Here is a 21,387-nt window from a genome sequence, read left to right as displayed (position 1 = left end):
ACCATGCTCGGGTGCTCAGTACTCGTAACTAGTGATGACTGAGCACTACCATGCTTGGGTGCTCAGTACTCGTAACTAGTGATGAGCGGGCACTACCATGCTCAGGTGCTCGGTACTCGTAACTAGTGATGAGCGGGCACTACAATGCTCGGGTGCTCCGTACTCGTAACTAGTGATGAGTGGGCACTACCATGCTCTGGTGCTCAGTATTCGTAACTAGTGATGAGCGGGCACTACCATGCTCTGGTGCTCCGTATTCGTAACTAGTGATTAGTGGGCACTACCATGCTCAGGTACTCGGTACTCGTAACTAGTGATGAGCGAGCACTACCATGCTCAGGTGCTCTGTACTCGTATCTAGTGATGAGCGAGCACTACCATGCTCGGGTGCTTGGTACTCGTGACTAGTGATGAGCGGGCACTACCATGCTCGGGTGCTCAGTACTCGTAACTAGTGATGAGCGGGCACTACCATGCTCAGGTGCTCGGTACTCGTAACTAGTGATGAGCGGGCACTACAATGCTCGGGTGCTCCGTACTCGTAACTAGTGATGAGCGGACACTACCATGCTCTGGTGCTCAGTATTCGTAACTAGTGATTAGTGGGCACTACCATGCTCAGGTGCTCTGTATTCGTAACTAGTGATTAGTGGGCACTACCATGCTCAGGTACTCGGTACTCGTAACTAGTGATGAGCGGACACTACAATGCTCGGGTGCTCCGTACTCGTAACTAGTGATGAGCGAACACTACAATGCTTGGGTGCTCGGTACTCATATCTAGTGATGAGCGAGCACTACCATGCTCAGGTGCTCAGTACTCGTATCTAGTGATGAGCGGACACTACCATGCTCTGGTGCTCAGTACTCGTATCTAGTGATGAGCGAGCACTACCATGCTCGGGTGCTTGGTACTCGTGACTAGTGATGAGCGGGCACTACCATGCTCGGGTGCTCGGTACTCGTAACAAACAGTTGGATGCTCGGATAGGCTTAACTTGAGTACCCGTGTATAATGAAACTCAATGGAGAACTTGAGCATTTTTTCAGGAAATATCCTGGAAAAATGCTCAAGTTCTCCATTGACTACCATTATACTCAGGTAGTCAAGTTAAGCCCATCTGAGAATCCAACTGTTCGTTATGAGTACCAAGCTCCCGAGCATGGTAGTGCCCGCTCATCACTAGTTACAAGTACCGAGCACCTGAGCATGGTAGTGCCCGCTCATCACTAGTTACGAGTACCGAGCACCTGAGCATGGTAGTGCCCGCTCATCACTAGTTACGAGTACCGAGCACCCGAGCATGGTAGTGCCCACTCATCACTAGTTACGAGTACTGAGCACTCGAGCATGGTAGTGCCCGCTCATCACTAGTTACGAGTACTGAGCACTCGAGCATGGTAGTGCCCGCTCATCACTAGTTACGAGTACCGAGCACTCGAGCATGGTAGTGCCCGCTCATCACTAGTTACGAGTACTGAGCACTCGAGCATAGTAGTGCCCGCTCATCACTAGTTACGAGTACTGAGCACCCGAGCATGGTAGTGCCCGCTCATCACTAGTTACGAGTACTGAGCACTCGAGCATGGTAGTGCCCGCTCATCACTAGTTACGAGTACTGAGCACCTGAGCATGGTAGTGCCCGCTCATTATTCTTCTTATTATTATTATTTATAGCGCCATTTATTCCATGGCGCTTTACAGTGAAAGGGGGTATACATGCAACAATCATCACTAGTTACGAGTACCGAGCACCCAAGCATGGTAGTGCTCACTCATCACTAGTTACGGGTACTGAGCACCCAAGCATGGTAGTGCTCATTCATCACTAGTTATGAGTACTGAGCACCCGAGCATGGTAGTGCCCGCTCATCACTAGTTACGAGTACTGAGCACCCGAGCATGGTAGTGCCCGCTCATCACTAGTTACAAGTACTGAGCACCTGAGCATGGTAGTGCCCGCTCATCACTAGTTACGAGTACCGAGCACCCGAGCATGGTAGTGCCCACTCATCACTAGTTACGAGTAGTGAGCACTCGAGCATGGTAGTGCCCGCTCATCACTAGTTACGAGTACTGAGCACTCGAGCATGGTAGTGCCCGCTCATCACTAGTTACGAGTACCGAGCACTCGAGCATGGTAGTGCCCGCTCATCACTAGTTACGAGTACTGAGCACTCGAGCATAGTAGTGCCCGCTCATCACTAGTTACGAGTACTGAGCACCCGAGCATGGTAGTGCCCGCTCATCACTAGTTACGAGTACTGAGCACTCGAGCATGGTAGTGCCCGCTCATCACTAGTTACGAGTACTGAGCACCTGAGCATGGTAGTGCCCGCTCATTATTCTTCTTATTATTATTATTTATAGCGCCATTTATTCCATGGCGCTTTACAGTGAAAGGGGGTATACATGCAACAATCATCACTAGTTACGAGTACCGAGCACCCAAGCATGGTAGTGCTCACTCATCACTAGTTACGGGTACTGAGCACCCAAGCACGGTAGTGCCCGCTCATCACTAGTTACGAGTACCGAGCACCCAAGCATGGTAGTGCTCATTCATCACTAGTTATGAGTACTGAGCACCCGAGCATGGTAGTGCCCGCTCATCACTAGTTACGAGTACTGAGCACCCGAGCATGGTAGTGCCCGCTCATCACTAGTTACAAGTACTGAGCACCTGAGCATGGTAGTGCCCGCTCATCACTAGTTACGAGTACTGAGCATTTGGGCATTGTAGTGCTCGTTCATTACTAGTGGCCACCCCTGTTGCAGTGTATATTATATCTTACAAAGTCAAAGTGGCTTGTTGGTGCCATCCCTTGCAGCCAGCACTTTCTTCAGACGTCTACCCCCACCCCCTATACATGCATTATCACATGGAGGGTTACAGTGGTCAAATGGCCTTGAAACTCCTATAAAGGACCTTGAAAACCATCCTTACCCATTTTGGCTATGATATCATATCTATATAGGGCACATCAGCAGTATTGGCTAGAGACAACACCAGAGAGTTCTGCATCCAAGATCGGCCCAGAAGCACAAATTTGATTTGTGACTCGTTTGGAAGTTCACAGCCAAATCACACATGATTCAGAAGCATCACGTATTTGGTACACAGTCATATGGAGCATGACTGGAATCTTTATGTATCGATTTATTCCCTGCTGGGTCTACATTTTTTACTATTAGTTTGTTTTTCCTGCTTCTCGCAACTATTTGGCCAGAAAAAGAACAATTGGATCTGGATGGGAAAAACAGCAGAATGGATTTTACTTTATTATATATCATTTTTAGACTTTTCTCCGTTTTAATAAATACGACTTATCGAAGGCAGAAATAGAAAAGCAGAACAGAAAAGACAGACATAATTAGAGAATTGGAAGACGGAACAGTCAGCATTATAAATCAGTTATACCTTATTCACCAATTGTGATTCTTCACTCAATCTTCAAGTTTTTGGTTTAATTCTTCGTTCAGAATTCTGGCTTTTTTGTCCGTGTTTCATCAGTGTTTTTTTATGGAGAGAACATATACCCATTGTAGCCTATGGAGCTTTTCACTTGTCCATGCTTGCTCATCATGGGTCCGTAGAACAAAAAATCAGAATCATGTCCATTTTTCACCGATAAAATTCACCATAAAAGTTTATGGATCTGTGAAAAATAACATTTTTGCATGTACATGCTAAAAACGGACTTCATAATAAGGCCTAAAGGCGATGAAAAGAGGAAATAGGAACAGAATTAGACCTGTACCTGATGGAATATGTGTGGCCAATATTAACCTGATTAATTACCAAAGGCATCAGAAAAAAGGAAAGGGAAAAGGGGAAGATATCAGCTCATCAGTCCATAATCATATAACTAGATTCATGATATGATTCACGGAAGCAGAAAAAGGGGAAGAATCAATCCAGCATCGAACATCTAAAAAAAATTTTTGGGAAAAAACCTAAAAATACAAAAGGGAAATATATATATTATTATATATATTTATATTTTTTTATATATATATTTATAATTATATACATATATAAATTGAAATTTGAAATAAGTGTAATATTTATAATATATATAAATATAAATTAAATATATATGCATTGTATATATACACTATACAGCGCATATACTGTGTGTGTGTGTGTGTGTGTATATATATATATATATATATATATATATATATATATATATATATATATATATATATATACTGTATATACACTGAAAACCTTGCACATTTTAGATGGCCATGTCCTTAGTCATAGATGACATGGCTGTCTACGATGCATAAGGTTTTCATTAAATTGTTTTTTTATTTTTATGGTTTTTCAATTAACTTATATATATATAGTTTTGGGGGTTTTTTTGGTGAGTGCCGGATTACTCCCTTTTTTTTTCTCTGATTATTGATTATTTACCAGTATGTATGTAGTTAGCTGGATATGACATAGAATACATCCCAACTTTTCAGAGCTGTTAGCAGGCTTTAAACGACCGCCAGAAAGAAAACACTGTGTATTGTACAGTGGAAATGTTTCCGTAGTGTTCTCACATGGTATGATACCCATTTTTTTAGCACCCATACACTATGATGCCTCCAAATATGCACCCCTACATAGAATGAAGTCCCTACAGCACCTTCACCCCACATATGATACACCGAATGCCTTCAATATGATACCCCACAGTAACCCACCATGATGTTGTGCCTCATAGTGCCCCCACACATTATTATGCATTCCCCCACGTAGAATGATGCCCTTTACACTGATCCATGCGGCAACACCATGGTGCACCCACTCTCCACTCAGAACAGTGCGTTCTTTGATCGATAGATAGATTAGATAGGAGAGAGAAGCTGTATTTGGACAGTTAACACAGGCCAGCTGATGCCAGGTATTTATTTTTTATATAGGAAAGAGATAACCTTTATACACCCTCATCTATTATTTTGCCTTGTTAACAATGTATATACAGTATTCTACCAGTTTTTATTCATTGTTCTGTGTGTGTCCATTTACTGAAGGAGGCGAATTTAGCAGAAAGCTTCACCCTTTTCACCGAATATTGTCTCTTACTGCTGAAGAAACTAAGAGACAACTTCCCCGTGCTGAACACAACCGTTATCGGCCGCCTAGAATTCATGTTAAGGTAATGGACTCCTATATGAGTCACATCGCTGGCCCGATCTTCTATTTATCCTTACTAACTATTTAGGGGGTGGTCATGTGTTTGACACAGGTGCCTCAACCAGATCCAGAACATGCAAGCCTTCAAGACGGTGTGCCCTTTTCACAATGAACTGCATCTGGAGATTGCCACAGTGTTAAAGGTATATTTTATCTCAACACGAAGGCTATAAAATGCCCAAGCAGCCATGTTTAGTGAGCAAATATTTTTATTTCATGGCGGAACAAGTGGTAATGGAGGCCTCTTAGGCCACTACCAATTCTTCCCTCAGGAAAGGGATAAAACCCTACACGGTTCCTCGTTCTTTCCATGCCTTGAGACGTGGAAAAGTTCCTAGTTGTATTCGGTCCTCGAATAGCTGGCTGACCACTAACGTGGCAGCCATTGAAAGAGTTGCCTCAGAATTACGTGCTGTTGAGTATTTCTTAAGACATGGGGGAGAACAACCGATCCCTGGGATCTTTGACAAGAGAGCTAAAGAGGGATCAAGTGATCCCAGGATTAAGTCCCCTATGTGGATCACTATGCAAAATACATGTCCTCACATAGGCCCATAAACTGAAAAATATAAAAGTTTTGGGTCTCGGAAAAACTTTTTTTTTTTTTTCTTCAAAGTTTTGCATTTTTTGAACTACCAGAAAATTAAACCAAACCTTCTAAGTAATAAGTTTGGTATCCTCATAATCGTACAGATTAGCAATGATATTATCTCGTTTTTACCATACAGTGAACGCCGTAAAAACTAAACTCCAAAAACAACGGCTCAATTATGATTTTTTTTGCAGTATTTTACCCTACTTGTAGTTTTTTCTCCCCACTTTTCATTACATTATGTGGTAACATGAATGGTGTCATTCATAACCAGTCCCAGAAAAAAAACAAGCTCTTACGTGCCTATGTCGATGAAAAAAAAACAAAACAAAAACCTATGGCTACTGTAAGGCCGCTTTCAAACTGCGTTCTGCCCCACGTTGACTGGTCCCGTCGGGGCTTCCATCCGAACCCCCCGCAAAACGGGTTTCAGATGCATGCGCTGATAGGGCAGGGGTCTGTTGTGCACCATTTTCGGCGGTATACGCTTTCTGGAGGCGGACACCCAGACACAGTCTACTATGTGTGGGTGTCCGCATGCAAAAAGCGTATACACCCGCAAATGGTCCACGATAAAGCACACGGTGATTCAGTCTGCACTATTCTAGTCAAAGGCCCCATCGTAAACCCATTTTACAGGGAGTTCGGATGGAAGCCCCGATGGGACCAGTGAACGTAGGTCATAACACAGTGTAAAAGTGGCCTAAGGGGTGAAAGAAGCAAAAGTGCCAAAAATGTAACTCAGCCGGTCGTGAAGTGGTTAAAAAGATTGCCCAATATGTCTCTTTCCCCTCCCCTAACCCCCATCTAATATCATAAACAAAGCCATGATGGTGCATGTGGGTGGAAGTTGCTGAGACAACTGTCCGATCTTGTCTTCATAGGACTTCTTTTTAATTAGACAAGACCAGCTGGGCATCAAATGGTTGCCATGGCAACTGTTCTTCCCGGGGCACCGCAGGATCTCTCCACAACCTCTTTAAGTCCCAGCAAACCCCTTTAAAATTGTGCGTTAGTTGTCATTTAGATTTTCTATTGTCCTAGACGCTTGTATAGTAGGACTCTAGGTTCCGAGACCCAAAGAGGCAGCCATATTGGATTTCGCACACACTTAATTAGAAAAACTATAAATGAGTTTTTAACAACTTATTGAAAGAAAAGAATATGTGTAGGTGATGTCTTTTTATTATATAATGTAATAGGGGAAGATTTATCCAGAGTAAATAAAGTTTCCCTAAGCAACCAATCAGATGGCTTCTTTCATTCTCTAAAAGGTCTCTAAACAATGAAAGCTGGGCTCTGATTGGTTGCCATGGGCACCTGCTCTGCTTTTCCTTAGCACCGGTTTTGATAAATGTCCCCCATTGCACATTTATATATACATGCTCAATTCACGGCTAGGCACAGTGACATTTCGAGGTGCTCCTCCTAAGTGATTCGATATAAACCATAAACAAGAGGAGATGATTTTAGTTTCAGTGGCAGAGATGCTAAAATCTTACGCAGCCGAGTGCTCGGAGGTCCCGGCTTTTATCAAATAACACTTTATTGAAATTCCGCTTCGCGATGTGAAGATTAAGGTTGAGAGGAATCGTTTTACTCAGTCATTTACTTCAATTTCTATCTTTCAGAAAGGAACATTGGAGTGGTACGAAAAGACATATACGTCTTATAAACCCGAAGAAAAGGTGCGATACTCCATCTTCAGGGACAGGCCTTGCATATTCATTTAGCACGGCCATATTTTAATGCATAAGTTATTACTGGCTGTAGAGAGATCATTTTTTCTGTACAGGAAGAAAAATCTAGGAAAAATGTATCCTATAAACAACATGGGGGGGGCGTTGCAGTAGTGGGTGCTGAAGAAGGGGGCCCAAGGCCTGCTACTTAAAAATGCACTAATATACATGTGTATATACAGAATTATGCGCATATGTTTATATGTGTGTATATATATCGTATATATATATATAAATATCCATATACATCCATATGCAGAACTTTAATCCAAATTCATATCAGAGGGTACAAGTGGTGGGGGGAGGGGGGGGGCGAGGACTAAACAGCCGGACGATGGCGAGCCATTTCGCACCTTTGTGCTTCCATGGGTCTATATATATATATATATATGTATGTATATACATATATGTGTGTATATATATATATATATATATATATATATTGTGAGATAGTGGAGCCATTCATATGTGACGGACGGTATGTATCTCCCAGAATGCGTACAGAAACATATTCGAGCCCTACATAGTGGTCAGTCCGCTATCTCCAGTCCGGGTTGTGCAGGTGGCTCATGGCCACAACTCTCATTTAAAAGGTCTCTGTAAAGGCCTGGGTGGGGCAGAGTCTGCTTTGTAAGCTGCAGAGCAGGAAGCTGAGGAGATTTCAGGCCTGTGTGGAGCGATAACACAGGTCTGTGGGCCCACCTTGAATAGCACGGCGAGGTATAGTAAGACCGTCTTCTACGGCAACCGGTACCTGTGTGACAGGGTATCATATGGACTGTGTATAGCCTGGCTGTGTCCCGGAGGACTTTTACCTGTGCAGCGACGGCAATAAAGCTGTTTTGATCGGACTTTTTGGGTCACTGCCTCTTTGTCGCCCTGGGGGACCCCCACCCCGCTACAATATATATATATATATATATATGTATGCATATATATATATATATGTGTACATATATATATATATATATATATATATATATACATGTGTGTGTATACAGTTAGGTCCAGAAATATTTGGACAGTGACACAATGTTCGCGAGTTAGACTCTGCATGCCACCACATTGGATTTGAAATGAAACCTCTACAACAGAATTCAAGTGCAGATTGTAACGTTTAATTTGAAGGTTTGAACAAAAATATCTGATAGAAATTGTAGGAATTGTACACATTTCTTTACAAACACTCCACATTTTAGGAGGTCAAAAGTAATTGGACAAATAAACCAAACCCAAACAAAATATTTTTATTTTCAATATTTTGTTGCGAATCCTTTGGAGGCAATCACTGCCTTAAGTCTGGAACCCATGGACATCACCAAACGCTGGGTTTCCTCCTTCTAAATGCTTTGCCAGGCCTTGACGCATCTATAAGGGATAAGCAGGTTATCCTGTAAAACACACCCCCCGTACCATATCTACCTAAATGAAGACGAGAACCACGACTTTATTGCAGGAATGGCCACAGTTTTATTTTACCGTATATATGTATACCAAACTTGTGGCCCAACATGCCACTCAATTGTTAAACTTAACCTTATACATATATACCCGTATAACCAGAAACACCGATAGATCCGTCCGAGAGGCAAACCATCATTCCTAACCCCCCGGCCGTAACCTCCAAACCGGCCCAGAGGACCACCTCGGCCGTGACCACCCGGCCCGAGGTGAGGGGTAACAACGTTCCATCGTTAATTACCCCTACCCAGAACCTGCGGGACCTCCGCCCACAAGTTCCCATCCACTCCGAAGCCACTCCCCTTGAGCGACTTCGTACCAACAAGCCGACTGTCGGTACTCCCAACCTCTCAGACGGACCTATCACCCCGCTGTGACAACAATAAATTAGCAACTCAACCTTGTATTCTCCTTTATTCCTCTTTTTTTTTTTTTTTTTTAAAGTTCTTTTTTTTTTTTTTTTTTTTTTTTTGAAAAACCATCACCTTTTCACCTTTTTATTTTTTTTTTTTTTTTTTTGAACATATACATATAATTATATATCAGGGCGGGCGGGTGGGACACAAAGATCAATCGACGAAAGGGGAGGTAAACAGCACACCCCCCTCTCTTATACCTCTCCCAACACCCCACCCCTTCCTTGCTCCCCCCCAATCCCCTTACAGCTCCCTACTACCAATCCTGTACTCACACACATCCCCCATCCCATGCAAACCTATTAACCCTTTCCTAACCTTGCACCCTCCCGATCGTCATGGGGTCCATTCACCCCTATGGGGCTCACTGCCCTTCTTGACGCATCTATAAGGGATAAGCAGGTTATCCTGTAAAACACACCCCCCGTACCATATCTACCTAAATGAAGACGAGAACCACGACTTTATTGCAGGAATGGCCACAGTTTTATTTTACCGTATATATGTATACCAAACTTGTGGCCCAACATGCCACTCAATTGTTAAACTTAACCTTATACATATATACCCGTATAACCAGAAACACCGATAGATCCGTCCGAGAGGCAAACCATCATTCCTAACCCCCCGGCCGTAACCTCCAAACCGGCCCAGAGGACCACCTCGGCCGTGACCACCCGGCCCGAGGTGAGGGGTAACAACGTTCCATCGTTAATTACCCCTACCCAGAACCTGCGGGACCTCCGCCCACAAGTTCCCATCCACTCCGAAGCCACTCCCCTTGAGCGACTTCGTACCAACAAGCCGACTGTCGGTACTCCCAACCTCTCAGACGGATCTATCACCCCGCCACAGGCCGGCCAAGTGACACCCTTACTTGGCCCGGGCCCCCCACACCCCCAGTGCTTGCTCTAGGCCATCCCTCAAACCCAACATCCATAAATCCAGACCCACATCAGTCAGGTGAACCCCATCTCTCCTTAGATACTGCTCCGTGGACTCCTCCAATTCTCTATGCCGCACCACCAACCCACCATTTCTCGCCACAAACCTGCCAATAGCCCGGTTCAGCTTGCTCCGAGCCCTATTAATACGGTCCACCGACCTCCCAAAACGCCACTGCGTCCGAGCTATAATGTCCGACCAAACGATAACTATGCCCGGGAAAGCCCTCCACAAATGTAACAGGTCCAGCTTTATATCCCTTTTCAATTCCCTCGCCGACCTTACTCCCAAATCGTTCCCTCCCACATGCAAAATTAACACATCAGGGACACGATCCATACGGCTATAATAAGCCACCTCAGGGCGCACCCTACCCCAGGTCATGCCCCGAATTCCGAGCCACTTTACTCGAGCTTCCGACACCGACACTCCGAGCTGCCGACCGTCACGCCGCACATCCGCCCGCAACGCTCCCCAATACACATAGGAGTGCCCGAGGATCCACACAAGGCATGGACCTATAAAATACAAAGACCACGAATAAAAACAGCAACAGCACAAGAAATTGCCCACAAACCGGCATCTAACACCAACCTTGAATCCCCCACCCCTGACCATCACCTGACCAAGTGAGGCCTAATGTACAAACGGAACCTGGAAGACTCCCACCTCCCAATCCGCCGGATACAATCCTCACTCAAGCCCCACCTGGCGGCCTCCGTTGCCGCCCCAATCCGGAAGGAGTGAGACCCGTACTCACGTGGCTCCTCCCCCACCCTTGCTAGAGCCATCTTCAGCACCGCATTGAATTGATACCGCGACAAAGCCAATCCGTCCGTATGTCTAAGAAAAACACCAGGGTAACCGCCGCGCACCTTTAAAAACTCTGACACATGTAACACTGGGCACAACTGGTGCCCCGGTAAAGCGTACAACACTACTAAGCGCCCCCGGCCCCTCTGATCCGTCTTAGAAAAACGAAGCCGACATTCCACTCTATCCTCCCCCAGCATCACATCACCCAACAGCAAACCACCCATCGCTTGCTTAGTCGGGCTGACCAATTCGCCAATACGAAAGGCCCCAAAAAACGCCAGTACAAAAGCTACCGAGAACAACACCCGCTCATAAGGAGACGAACACAACTCCCCTAAACACCCCACCAAACGCACCAACAATGGCAATGACACCGGCCGCCTACAGTCACGCGACTGAGCCCCTTTTCGAAAACCCTTCATCGCCTGTCGCACCAGAAAATCCTTAGTCGCGTCCCGAACCCCTTGCATCTGGAACAAAAAGGCCAACGCCGCCAACTTGCAACCAATCACCGAAACAGACCTGCCTTCCGAAAAATCCCCACTTATTAACATCAGTACCCCCAACACTCGACCCTGGTAACCCGACTCCATGAACTCCCTACTTTCCAACTTTGCCCATTCCTGCCACACCGCCTGATATCGGCACCAAGTAGCCTCAGACACCGATCTCCGAATTCCCTCAAAAGCTACACCGATGCCAGGTCCCACAGCCAGTTCGGGCAAGGTTCCCCCTCCGCGTCCGCTTCCGGCACCAGCTTCCTGAACCTGCAAAACTGAAACCGTGATAGCGCATCAGCCACCTCGTTGCGAATCCCAGGCACATGCCGAGCCACCACGCAAATGTTTAACTCCAAACAACGCAACACTAGATGCCTTAAATACCCCACAACCGGCGGGGATTTTGCCGACAGTGCCTTGATGGAATGCACCACCGCCATGTTGTCACAATGCATGCAAACCCTTCTTCCAGCAAAAACAGGGCCCCACAACTCCACCGCCACAATAATGGGAAACAATTCCAACAGCGCCAAATTCCTCACCAAACCTGCTTCCACCCACCGCCGCGGCCACTTTCCCACGCACCAGCGCGTTTGAAAAATTGCTCCAAAACCTGTCGCCCCAGCCGCATCCGTGTACAATTCCAGCTGGCTATTGGACACCGCCTCGCTCATCCAAAGGGTCCGACCGTTGTACCGGTCCAAGAACTCCTCCCACACCAACAAATCCCCTTTCATCATTTTTGTCACTCTGACAAAGTGATTTGGAGCTTTTACCCCTGCGGTTGCGCTCGCCAGTCTCCTATTAAATATCCGCCCCATCGGCATAATGCGACAAGCGAAATTCAATTTTCCGAGCACTGACTGCAACTCGCGCAACCGCACCTTCTTGGCCTGAGACAAAAACCGCACCGACGCCTTCAAATCCAACAGCTTTCCCTCCGGCAACCGGCATTCCATTGCCAGTGTATCAATTTCGATACCTAAGAAACATAATACCGTCACCGGCCCTTCTGTTTTGTCTTTTGCCAACGGAATACCCAGGCTCCGCGCGATCCGCTCTAACGTAAACAACAACAAGGAGCAAACCGAAGAGCCCGCCGGACCCACGCAAAAGAAGTCATCCAAATAGTGAATCACTGAATGGACTCCTGCCACCTCCTTGACTACCCATTCCACAAACGTACTGAATGCCTCAAAATAAGCACACGAAATGGAACAGCCAATCGGAAGGCAACGATCCACATAGTATTCACCATCCCACATACACCCTAAGAGATGAAAGCTCTCTGGATGCACCGGGAGTAAACAAAAAGCTGCTTCCACATCCGCCTTTGCCATCAGGGCCCCCCGCCCCGCTACCCTTACCAGCTCCAAGGCCCTATCGAACGATACATAACATACCGCCGACAATTCCGGTGATATCCCATCATTCACCGACAATCCCGCCGGATAAGATAAATGATGAATGAGCCGAAATTTGTTCGGCTCCTTCTTAGGTACCACCCCAAGGGGGGAAATCTGTAAATTAGAGAATGGCGGGTCCTGGAATGGGCCCGCCATCCTCCCCAACTCCACCTCCTTCTGCAGCTTTTCCTTCACCACCGCCGGATGTTCTTTTGCGGACCGCAAGTTTCCCGGGCGAAACACCGGCGCCTCAGATTCAAACGGAATCCGAAAGCCCTCTGTAAAACCACGTTCCAACAACTCCGCCGCCCGCACATCCGGGTATCTACTTAAATAGGGAAGCATCGCCTCTACCCTCATTGGCGTCCTCCCTTTTTCCAGACCCCTCCCCCGCCTTTCCTTTGCCTTTCTTGAAGCACCTGGCCAGAGGGTGGGACCCTCCACATCCGGAACACTCGTGTCTGAACCGACAAGAGGCCCCGAACTTACACTGTCCCTCGTTATACTGCCAACAAGCTCCCTTTTTCTGTCCAGCCGAGGACCCGCCACTCGCACCCGGGCTCCCGGCACCCCCTCGAAAGGGCTGAGCCGGCGCCGTCATTAACCGCATCCACAAAGAAATATCCTTGTGGCCCCACTGGACTCCCGGCCGCAGAGCCTTCCGCTGCCGGAACTGCTCATCATATCTCAACCACCCCAAACCGCCGTATACTCTATACGCTTCCCCTATCGCGTCCATATATCCAAATAGGGCGGAACAATGCTCCGGCTCCTTTTCCCCGATCACACTGGCTAAGATAGCAAAGGCCTGCAACCAATTGGTAAACGTCCTCGGGATCAACCTATACCGCCGTTTTTCCTCATCCTCCTTCTCCTTTTTTGTATCACTAGGTTTCACCTTATCCAAATTAAACTTTTCCAAGGGAAGCAGGGAAAAAATTTCCACATACTCCCCCTTCCAAATCTTTTCCCTCACCTCCTTTTTCAAATGAACCCCTAACTGCCCTTCAAAGCACACATAAATTTCACTCCGTGCCCTATCATCCAAACGCACTACCTCATCCTCCTTTTCTTTTTCCTTTTCCGCCTCCTTACTCGCACCCACGGAAGCCGCCCCACCAGCCTCCTGTCCCGTACCTGCCGCCGAGGTCGTGTCCCCCGCAGCAACATCGCGCACCGGCGCTTCTGTCCGCACCACCTCCGTGGGGCCCACCCACGCCCCCACCGGAGCCCCAGGCCCAGTCCGACTACCCCGTTCCGCAGACAACCCCTGCAACACCCCCAAAAGCTGCCCCCAAAACTCTGGACCCGGTAAACCAGACTGCCCGACCGCACTCGCCCCCAGCGCAACGCGTCCCGCGACGGAACCCCCGCCCTCGCCCGCGCTACCCACAGCATGTAACATTTCTGTTGTCTGCTCACCAGGCTGCCGTTGAGCCGACGCCGGAACAGCCGTGCCACGATCTTCCAGCTGCCGCTCCGTCCGACCTGCCGCTGCTCCTTCTTCCTCGCTGGAGTCTGATGCGCTGCCGAAATCCTCAGGGGGGACCAGCGAGGGGACAGCCCGCACCTGGCGGCCGTCGACCCCCACGGTCACCGCACCCCGCTCGTCCGGGCGACTCCTGCTTGACCTCTTCCTTTTCTCCCGCCGTGGCGCCCTGCCGCCGTCTCTTCCCGCTGTAATCGTGATATCCTGCTGCACCGCCCCTTCTCCTGTCGTCCTCAGTGGGCTCCCTCCCGACTGCCGGAAGGCCGTGCCGAGCTTGCTCCTCGCCGGGACCCACCCCCAGCACGCTCCTCGCCGGGGGGGACCGTGACTACCGATCTCCTCTGTGCCTGCGGGCCACCGTACCCCTCCTCCGATCTCCTGACCTCGCCGCTCACATCCGCTCCCGTCCCCCGTCCTGTTGCTCTCCCCTGCGGCCTGCAGGGAGTCTCCTCCGGCAATCCGGCACGCCGAGCGCCACCCCCAGCCGGCACATCACTGGGGGCTGCCGTCATCCATGCTCCGGTCTGGTGCTGCGCAGGCCGCGGACCGGAAGTGGGCCTCGCAGATGCTCCGCCCACCCCCGACCCCACGGGATCTCCGTCGCGGATTCCTCCCGGTGGCCGGCTGCTCCCCTAGGTTAGTTGGAGGGCTCCGCCGCTGCTCCGGAGGGTCCCCGCAGGGGCTCCTTGATCTGATTCTCCCCCTCCAGCTGGGGGAGTAGCGCTCCGGCGGTCGCGCCCGCCGAGCACGTAGCCACGGCCCGGGCGCTGGAACAGCAGGCGGCGCCGCTCCAGCCCCACAGACCGCTGCCAGCTGCTGCCTCAGGGCATCCACTCCCATGACCTCGGATGCCCCCCGCACCATCTCCAGGAGTTCAGCAAGGGCAGCCATGGCAGGAAGCAGCAGCAGCACTACGTCCTGGGACACAAAGATCAATCGACGAAAGGGGAGGTAAACAGCACACCCCCCTCTCTTATACCTCTCCCAACACCCCACCCCTTCCTTGCTCCCCCCCAATCCCCTTACAGCTCCCTACTACCAATCCTGTACTCACACACATCCCCCATCCCATGCAAACCTATTAACCCTTTCCTAACCTTGCACCCTCCCGATCGTCATGGGGTCCATTCACCCCTATGGGGCTCACTGCCCTTCTTTACAGCCGCAGCCTTCAGGTCTTGCTTGTTTGTGGGTCTTTCCGTCTTAAGTCTGGATTTGAGCAAGTGAAATGCATACTCAATTGGGTTAAGATCTGGTGATTGACTTGGCCATTGCAGAATGTTCCACTTTTTTGCACTCATGAACTCCTGGATAGCTTTGGCTGTATGCTTGGGGTCATTGTCCATCTGTACTATGTAGCGCCGTCCGATCAACTTTGCGGCATTTGGCTGAATCTGGGCTGAAAGTATATCCCGGTACACTTCAGAATTCATCCGGCTACTCTTGTCTGCTGTTATGTCATCAATAAACACAAGTGACCCAGTGCCATTGAAAGCCATGCATGCCCATGCCATCACGTTGCCTCCACCATGTTTTACAGAGGATGTGGTGTGCCTTGGATCATGTGCCGTTCCCTTTCTTCTCCAAACTTTTTTCTTCCCATCATTCTGGTACAGGTTGATCTTTGTCTCATCTGTCCATAGAATACTTTTCCAGAACTGAGCTGGCTTCATGAGGTGTTTTTCAGCAAATTTAACTCTGGCCTGTCTATTTTTGGAATTGATGAATGGTTTGCATCTAGATGTGAACCCTTTGTATTTACTTTCATGGAGTCTTCTCTTTACTGTTGACTTAGAGACAGATACACCTACTTCACTGAGAGTGTTCTGGACTTCAGTTGATGTTGTGAACGGGTTCTTCTTCACCAAAGAAAGTATGCGGCGATCATCCACCACTGTTGTCATCCGTGGACGCCCAGGCCTTTTTGAGTTCCCAAGCTCACCAGTCAATTCCTTTTTTCACAGAATGTACCCGACTGTTGATTTTGCTACTCCAAGCATGTCTGCTATCTCTCTGATGGATTTTTTCTTTTTTTTCAGCCTCAGGATGTTCTGCTTCACCTCAATTGAGAGTTCCTTAGACCGCATGTTGTCTGGTCACAGCAACAGCTTCCAAATGCAAAACCACACACCTGTAATCAACCCCAGACCTTTTAACTACTTCATTGATTACAGGTTAACGAGGGAGACGCCTTCAGAGTTAATTGCAGCCCTTAGAGTCCCTTGTCCAATTACTTTTGGTCCCGTGAAAAAGAGGAGGCTATGCATTACAGAGCTATGATTCCTAAACCCTTTCTCCGATTTGGATGTGAAAACTCTCATATTGCAGCTGGGAGTGTGCACTTTCAGCCCATATTATATATAGAATTGTATTTCTGAACATGTTTTTGTAAACAGCTAAACTAACAAAACTTGTGTCACTGTCCAAATATTTCTGGACCTAACTGTATATATACATATGTATATATGTGTATATGTATATGTGTGCACATATATATATATATATATATATATATATATATATATATTATATACAGTACAGACCAAAAGTTTGGACACACCTCAAACCTCAATCAAAGAGTTTTCTTTATTTTCATGACTCTGAAAATTGTAGATTCACATTGAAGGCATCAAATTGAATTAACACATGTGGAATGAAATACTTAACAAAAGAGTGTGAGACAATTGAAAATATGTCTTATATTCTAGATTCTTCAAAGTAGCCACCTTTTGCTTTGATTACTGCTTTGCACACTCTTGGCATTCTCTTGATGAGCTTCAAGAGGTAGTCACCGGGAATGGTCTTCACTTCAGAAGTGTGCCCTGTCAGGTTTAATAAGTGGGATTTCTTGCCTTATAAATGGGGTTGGGACCATCAGTTGTGTTGTGCAGAAGTCTGGTGGATACACAGCTGATAGTCCTACTGAATAGACTGTTAGAATTTGTATTATGGCAAGAAAAAAGCAGCTAAGTAAAGAAAAACGAGTGGCCATCATTACTTTAAGAAATGAAGGTCAGTCAGTCTGAAAAATTTGGAAAACTTTGAAAGTGTCCACAAATGCAGTGGCAAAAACCATCAAACGCTACAAAGAGACTGGCTCACATGAGGACCGCCCCAGGAAAGGAAGACCAAGAGTCACCTCTGCTGCGGAGGATAAGTTTATCTGAGTCACCAGCCTCAGAAATCACAAGTTAATAGCAGCTCAGATTAGAGACCAGGTCAATGCCACACAGAGTTCTAGCAGCAGACACATCTCTAGAACAACTGTTAAGAGGAGATTTTGTGCAGCAGCCTTCATGGTAAAATAGCTGCTAAGGAAAACACTGCTAAAGACAGGCAACAAGCAGAAGAGACTTGTTTGGGCTAAAGAACACAAGGAATGGACATTAGACCAGTGGAAATCTGTGCTTTGGTCTGATGAGTCCAAATTTGAGATCTTTGGATTCAACCACCGTGTGTTTGTGCGATGCAGAAAAGGTGAACGGATGGACTCTACATGGCTGGTTCCAACCGTGAAGCATGGAGGAGGAGGTGTGATGGTGTGGGGGTGCTTTGCTGGTGACACTGTTGGGGATTTATTCAAAATTGAAGGCATACTGAACCAACATGGCTACCACAGCATCTTGCAGCGGCATGCTATTCCATCCGGTTTACGTTTAGTTGGACCATCATTCATTTTTCAACAGGACAATGACCCCAAACACTCCTCCAGGCTGTGTAAGGGCTATTTGACTAAGAAGGAGAGTGATGGGGTGCTACGCCAGATGACCTGGCCTCCACAGTCACCAGACCTGAATCCAATCGAGATGGTTTGGGGAGAGCTGGACCGCAGAGTGAAGGCAAAAGGGCCAACAAGTGCTAAGCATCTCTGGGAACTCCTTCAAGACTGTTGGAAGACCATTTCTGGTGACTCCCTCTTGAATCTCATCAAGAGAATGCCAAGAGTGTGCAAAGTAGTAATCAAAGCAAAAGGTGGCTACTTTGAAGAACCTAGAATATACTTTTTTGTTAGGTATTTCATTCCATATGTGTTAATTGATAGTTTTGATGCCTTGAAGGTGTGTCCAAACTTTTGGTCTGTACTGTGTGTGTGTGTGTGTGTGTGTGTGCATGTGTATATATATATATATATATATATATATATATGGTAACAATGGAATGGATCCAGCAAGAAATTCAGAAATCCAGGTGGCAGTAAAACAAATTATTTCTCTGTATTGAGCACAATTAAAATAATGCAGAGCTCATGGCGTATGGTGGATGAAAGACACACACAAAAACGGACTACGCATTTTGGCGGTACTTGCCGCCTTCCTAATGGTCCAAGCCAAAATTGACTGAAATCAAACCATAGAAAATTGGTGACGCGTTCAATAATTATTGCAGCCTCTGTATAATAAAAAAAATATATAATACACGTTTCGACATTTCAATTGTGAAACAAAGATGGAAAAGTTTCTGAATTATGGAAATTACAGAATGGATGGACATGTTAACAATACGTAGATGACGTAAAAAAAAAATTGCAACAACATTTTCAAAACCCTTGATTGATTCAGTATGGAGTATGAGTGCCGTGTGCAGTAATCCCCCATTTACAGTCCTAGCTTCAGTGAGGTTATCAATGGTTGTCTGAGGAAGGATTTGGCATTCTGAATGCACTTGGGCAAATCATCAAGATCTGCTGCTGGCGGCTCCCATTGCTACTACTGGCCAATGACGCACCAATTTCTCAATGGGAGGACAAGTTATTGATGGGAACCAAAATGTGTATGTTCGTGTATTTTTGCACATAGCGATGCTGAATAAAATGTGGTGTTATGAAAATGTTGTTTCCAGTTTTTCATCATTTGCCTATATATCTATAATATACATGTGTGAATGTTCTAGAATGATGTAGAACAGCTGCGGTGTTTGGTGAAATTGTCAGATTCTGTCCATGATGACATCGAGAAGAGTCAGAATGTCTACAACAAGCTCTTTGTCAGGTGAGTTCTGTAAAACGACATGAGAAGCCGACCCATATGATTCACACATTAATCTTAACCAAATATATAGGCCCACATTTATCAAAAATGGTGTAATTTGCACCAAATCATCAAATCCGAAAGTGCATATTTATCCAGTATCGCACTGTAATAATACATTTGGTGCAAAAACTAGGCGTAGAGTCCCAATCCGTTCTAACACATAAATTACACACCTGATAACCTTCTTGTACAGGTTGATCTTTTCTTTTGCCTTTTGAGCCCAACTATTGATCACATTGGGTAGCGATGGACTGGGCGGCTGTAGCTTCAGCATTAAAAAATTAACACACATTCCCTAGTATATTAGATATCTTTATATATTCCATTTTGTAGCGGTGCTCCTGTTTACAGCATCATTCTTCTGTCCTTAGTATTGTAAAGGTGGATTTCTTCAGTATCACCTACCGGCAGCTAGAGAAACTGGTAAGATGTGATATATTCTGATGCCATGAAAATGAACCTGATGTACTGTATATTTCAAGAAAATAGAGAACATTCATTATTTTTTTAACACATTTTGATGTTTTGAGATGGCCACACCTATAGAGATCTATACCAAACCAAACACAGTGCTATTACCTTCATTGTTGGAGATGGAGTTGCTGTCTAAAACTAGAGATGAGGGAACCCATGGAAGTTTGGTTCGGTGGGTGCAGCTGAACCAAACCCAAGACTAGAGATGAGCGAACCTGTGGAAGTTCGGTTTTATGGCTGCAGCTGACCAAACCTCCACGGGTTCGGACTTGACCCGAACTAAAATGGAAGTCACTGATTAGCAGTTCAGGTCTCCGCTCACATACAGCCCGCCATAAGGGGGCGTGTGGATGGGGTTTTTCCATATTTTTTGGGGTGTTGCACGCTGCATTCGATCACACAGTTGGTAACATCAATGCAAGCTGTTAACACACTTCCAGTGGGTCACACTGGGCTGAGCAGTGAGCGTACCCAAGCACCGCGATGAATGAGTGGTCAACATATGTAACACACCCATATTCTGTCTTCTGGAGGAAAGTCGGTGCTTGGCCCGAACACCAAACATCGGGTTCACTCATCTCTAAGACTCATTCACATGTCTGTGACTAGAGAACATGCTCGAGCTGCAAAGCTTGGTCTGACCGCCAGGTATCTTAACTCTAGGTATTGTGATCCAAGCAGTATTGGTGCTTCATGGACATCTGTAAAGAGGCCTAAAAATATATTCAGGACTACATATGGCACTGATTTAAATAATAACCAATATTTTACAAATAGTGATGAATTTTTGTCTCCTGGTCCTTTAGGTGGCTGATGAAATGAGCATTACAATGGAGAACCTAAAGGGATTGGAGGTTGAAGAGCCCCATATTACTCATGCTATTGGGGAGACGTTATTTGAGCTCTACATCACCCTCAATGAACTGAGGCGCTTCAGGGATTACTTGCCGTTAAAGTAAGAGAACCTCAGATTCGCATTCGCACCAGCAGGTCATACAGCTGTCAAATGATGGGATCAGTGTGATTCATAGATACAGTTTGCTCTGTGATGTGTTCATTTATGGGGAGTGTATTAACAGGTACCGACCGATGACATATTAAAATCAGTTCAATATCATTAAAGGGAACCTGTCACCAGTTTTTCGGCCTATAAGCTGCGGCCACCACCACTGGGCTCTTATATACACAATTCTAACATGCTGTATATAAGAGCCCAGGATGCTGTGTAGAACATAAAAAACACTTTATAATACTCACTTAACAGTCGCGCTACGGTGGAGTTGGGACATAGGAGTATCACCGTTGTCCGGTGCCGTGCCTCCTC

At 46.5% G+C, this 21,387-nt stretch overlaps 1 protein-coding gene across 1 annotated transcript in view; it reads left to right on the top strand.

Moving 5' to 3' along the window:
* Positions 1-21,387, top strand: part of BAIAP3 (BAI1 associated protein 3) — a 335,128-nt gene that overhangs the window by 267,989 nt on the left and 45,752 nt on the right. Inside the window, exons 16-21 of the mRNA XM_075318086.1 lie at positions 5,033-5,157; positions 5,248-5,338; positions 7,419-7,475; positions 19,450-19,547; positions 19,961-20,012; positions 20,870-21,018. Of these exons, the coding sequence (XP_075174201.1) occupies positions 5,033-5,157; positions 5,248-5,338; positions 7,419-7,475; positions 19,450-19,547; positions 19,961-20,012; positions 20,870-21,018 (572 nt within the window). The remainder of the gene's footprint in view (positions 1-5,032; positions 5,158-5,247; positions 5,339-7,418; positions 7,476-19,449; positions 19,548-19,960; positions 20,013-20,869; positions 21,019-21,387) is intronic.

The sequence above is a fragment of the Anomaloglossus baeobatrachus genome, chromosome 7, assembly GCF_048569485.1.
Source record: "Anomaloglossus baeobatrachus isolate aAnoBae1 chromosome 7, aAnoBae1.hap1, whole genome shotgun sequence".
NCBI lineage: Eukaryota > Metazoa > Chordata > Amphibia > Anura > Aromobatidae > Anomaloglossus > Anomaloglossus baeobatrachus.
The sequence above is the reverse complement of the archived record's forward strand: the minus strand, read 5'-3'. Positions and strand labels throughout refer to the sequence as shown.